Source organism: Medicago sativa, chromosome 3 (assembly GCF_051527215.1).
Source record: "Medicago sativa cultivar Bolivia chromosome 3, Bolivia_mono, whole genome shotgun sequence".
Lineage (NCBI taxonomy): Eukaryota > Viridiplantae > Streptophyta > Magnoliopsida > Fabales > Fabaceae > Medicago > Medicago sativa.
Window position 1 is genome coordinate 20,359,126 of NC_140751.1, and position 4,521 is coordinate 20,363,646.

At 37.6% G+C, this 4,521-nt stretch overlaps 2 protein-coding genes across 2 annotated transcripts; both read right to left on the reverse strand.

The window, feature by feature from the left end:
- Positions 1 to 443: 443 nt before the first annotated feature.
- On the reverse strand, positions 444 to 1,456 carry LOC146936266 (uncharacterized). The gene is made up of 3 exons (XM_085749180.1): positions 1,328 to 1,456; positions 1,038 to 1,184; positions 444 to 884 (listed from the first exon to the last, which is right to left on the reverse strand). Exons 1-3 carry the CDS (start codon positions 1,454 to 1,456, stop codon positions 444 to 446), a joined length of 717 nt encoding a protein of 238 aa, XP_085605306.1.
- Positions 1,457 to 1,570: 114 nt separating this feature from the next.
- On the reverse strand, positions 1,571 to 3,134 carry LOC146936267 (uncharacterized). The gene is made up of 3 exons (XM_085749182.1): positions 2,943 to 3,134; positions 2,611 to 2,856; positions 1,571 to 2,059 (listed from the first exon to the last, which is right to left on the reverse strand). The coding sequence occupies exons 1-3, from the start codon at positions 3,132 to 3,134 to the stop codon at positions 1,571 to 1,573; spliced, it is 927 nt and encodes a 308-aa protein (XP_085605308.1).
- Between the last annotated feature and the right edge of the window lie 1,387 nt (positions 3,135 to 4,521).

The following is a 4,521-nucleotide window of genomic DNA, read 5'->3' on the forward strand; positions in this document are numbered from 1 at the left end:
AATAAATCGGGGAAAATTGCTTTTCTGACAATGAAAACTTCCTATTGACACAAGTAAAATACTAAAATGCCCCCAACGGTTGTTAACAACCGCTGAATGATACGCCGACAGTTAACAACCGCTGGTACCAGCGGCAGTTAACAACCGCTGGCACCAGTGGCAGTTAACTGCCGTTCACACCAGTTAACTAGACCAGTGCTGTTTGCACTGGTTATCCAGGAGAATTTTTCCTGTTTTTGCATCCAATTTCAAATTAAAATAAAGAACCAGGATATGTCGGGAAATTAAAACGTACGTACAAAATAATATTTACCAGATAAAATTAAAACGCAAGAAATAATATAAAGGTATGTCGGAAAATGTCATAGAAATAACAAAATGTACGGAACATGTCATAATTATACATCACTGTCAAAAAGTACATAAAAAAAGCCTAATTATAATCAACCCTGTTGTCTAGCATGCCTCGGCCCCCTGCGCCGCCATGCAATCTGATACGTAAGGGCAGGACGACCAGTACCGGCTATCCGCATCACCTCCTGGACAATCTCCTCTTTAGTCATCTCGGCTTGCCTGGCCACAATATCATCAGCTATATGCACCACATCCCGGATGATCGTCAGTGTGTCAGGCATCTCCATGGCATGCTCCTCCTCTATGATCTGCTCCACGTTCGCCGGCCTGGGAGGAGATCCTTCATCAGGTGGGAGAATACGAAGGTAAGAGACTTTGGCATACCAAGCCATGTAGCCAGGAGCATGATGCCATGCTCTCTCACACCCATCTCCCCAAGCAGTGAATAACCACGCCTGAGCGTCCATCAACACAGTGGTCAGCAACTGCGTAGGCACCTGAACGACAGAAGACGGATGTCTGGGAACGTCCTGTACAAAGGATAATTGCCTCTTTACCCGCTCAGGTAAATGACGGTACACCCTCTCCTTCCCGCACATTAGTCATCCCGAGTAAGTGCACAAAAGCTGAAATGGGTGCATGTCTCTGTGATCACCATAAGTAGAAAACCTGACGTCATCCACCTCCAAGCGATCCAGGCGTAAGCGGTAATGGTGCACATCTTTTTGCCCTCTGCTAGTAAGCCATCTCCCAGCACATGGTCTCTCCGGCTTCCACCCCGGGTTAGACTTCCTTGGGTAAGGACCTGACAAATGCTCCAAAATCCATCCCTGCAACAAAATAAATAATACACAAAAATCATTATTCGAGTTAAATATTCAATAAATCTAAAACATTATAAAATAATCTAACATGATAATAAAATTTATAAACTAAATTCATAAAGAAATGAAGATAAATATTAAATTATTACCATAAAAAGAGTCGTACAACCAACCATCGTTCTGTTATTCAGGATAACAGAATCATCCAGATAATCGTAAAGGTAAGCTAAAGTCATCCCTCCCCATGACCACTTCCCAATCGCCTGCAAGTCCGCCATGCAATCAAGATATATCAAGTCGATGTGTCTGTTCGTTTTGTTAGTGAACAACGCACAACCGACGAGATATAGAAGGAAACTCCTCACACAACACACCCTCCTCCTGGTTCTCTCCTATAGCTCCTCCCTCGTATGTGGCTCCTCAAGCCGTCTAGCCTCTGTCAGGTGGTCTTCATAAACCCGCTTCAGTGAGGGATAACTGATATGACCAGCAGATTCATTCCTAACCTTAGCCCTAGCATCAACATATGACATGCCCAACAACCTGGTCATCAAATCAATCGAACGGTCCCGATTCATTGCCTCGTCGTGGTCTAGCATGCGGCCGTGAATAGGAATGTGTAGGAGATTATGCACATCGTCCAAAGTGATCGTCATCTCACCCACATGTAGATGAAAACTACTGGTCTCCGTGTGCCACCTCTCGTACATAGCACGTATCATGGCATGGGTCACAGTCGAATACCCGGTGTATATCAAATCATGTAGGCCAGACCCCTCCACAGGCTCCCAATACCACCTCAAACCCGCCTCCGGCTTATCAAGCTCTTTCATCCTTTTCCCTGCATTTATACTCTTGTAACCCACTTCATCATACCACATCTGAAATTCAAATTAATTAAGACATTGTCACTATTTTAAATAATTCAAACACTTACGCTGCATAATATTAAATAATTAAAACGTTTACGCTACATAATATTAAATAATTAAAACACTTACGCTACATTATATTAAATAATTGAAACACTTACGCTACATTCTTTTAAATAATTAAATCACTTACGCTACATTATTTTAAATAATTAAATCACTTAGGCTACATAATATTAAATAATTAAAACACTTACGCTACATTACATTAAATAATTAAAACACTTACGCTACATTATTTTAAATAATTAAAACACTTACGCTACATTATTTTAAATAATTAAATCACTTACGCTACATAATATTAAATAATTCAAACACTTATGCTACATAATATTAAATAATTAAAACATTTACGCTACATTATTTTAAATAATTAAATCACTTACGCTACATAATATTTAATAATTAAAACACTTACGTTACATTATTTTAAATAATCACTTTAAAGCATTTAAAGCATTTTAAACAATTTAAACACTTATATTATGATGGTTCACCCAAAGTGGGTTCGCCACGTGCCTCGCGTAGTCGGACAACAGTGACGTGGTCTCAAGTCCACCAGGAAAGAGAGGCCCTCCAACAGGATACAACGGTATCAACGGAACACGACGACGTCGTGGCTGAGTCTGAGGCTCAGGCTCACCCTCAGGAACTAGATTATCTGCCTCAAGATAATCCTCCACAACATCCTGTGGCACCCCCTCATCATCTCCTACCTCCTCATCCTCTGCCTCGTCCTGCGGCTGATAAAACATCATATCCTCGTCCATCCGATCATATCCAGCAAAAGCCTCATCCGCATACCCAGCATAATCATCGGATCAACCACCTGGGAGGAGTAATCCATCTGTGCCTGTGAGCCCTCTCCAACTATCCTCGGGTCCCTGCGCTTCCGAGTCCTAGGGACATACGGGTTTTGATCCCCCTTTTCTCTCCGAGCGCTAGCGGTACTCGCCGCTTTACCTTTGCGCATCCTATCCTCTCTAATAACCAGCTGCCGTTCATCCTCATCCCTAGCCATATCTGTTCAAAACAAATTTAAAAAACACAAATAAGTTGCCAAAAGATATATACTTTTAAGGCATTTAACATGTAACAAATTTTACTTAGGCATATCCCTAAGTTGAATGTATCTAAGCATTTCCTTAAAAACTATGTACTTTTAAGGCATTTAACATGTAACAAATTTTACTTGGCCATTCATAAAAATTCAAACTTAGAATCATTCAACTTAGACATTTCATAAAAAAAAATTATGTATTGTATGACATTATGTCATTCTTAAACTTGCCAAAAAATGTCAAAATCAAACATTATAATAATTATAACATATATACATTATTAAATTTAACATATTTGGAAGAAAAAAAATCACAAAAAAAGCAAGATTATTTCACTTAGGCATTTCATCAAACACCTTAAGTGCATTTTAAAATACTATCACAATTAGTGTAAATTCAACATCAAATTCAACTACATTGTACCTAAACCTACTCTAAACAACAATGTTAGCATAAACAATCCTAAACAACATCAAATTCTATCATAATTTGGTATTTTCTAACCTAACCTAAACACTAACATTTTGCTCAAAATTAAGTAAAATAAAGTCATAAACAACCTACATTGCATGTAAATAGGATTAAGATGACTTACTTGTGATTTAGTTGCAGAAATTAGGGTGATTTTCGAGCAAATGAGGTTTGGATGATTTTGGATTGAAAATGGAAGTATTTTGCATCTAACACTGTAACCAGAAACTGGAGTTTCCGCGTTCATATCATTAACATTGCAACGGCAGTTAACTACCGCTGGTGCCAGCGGCAGTTAACTGCCGGCGGTTTTCCCAATGGTAGTTAACTATCGCTGGGGGATTTTTGGTAAATTACTTGTGTCAATAGGAAGTATTTCATGTCAAAAAAATAATTTTCAAATAAGTATGTACACCCTCCGGTCACTATTATAAGCAAAAGTTTACATTTTAGATTCATTCATTAAATGATGTATGTGGTCTACAATAAAGACCATATACATCATTAATTGAATAAACTTAAAATACAAAATTATGCTTATAATAGTGACCGGATGGTGTATGTTTTATTAACCTTAGATATATGATTTAATTATCGATTAAATTCATAGATTAGTGACTATTTAAATGTTACGATATTTAGGTTTATAATAGAATTGACCACCGTTGATTTTTCAGTAAAATTTTGAATGCAACAAGGATAAAATCAAGCATTATCATAATTAATTATGATATTTTGGTGTGACCAAATAAATGCATTTTAAGTATAAAATAAATCGTTTACCAAAAGAAAAAATTATCAATAAAACGTCATCATTATAAGTTGCTTGAGACAAATTACATTATCTACATACGATTTCTCGACAATTCATACGAT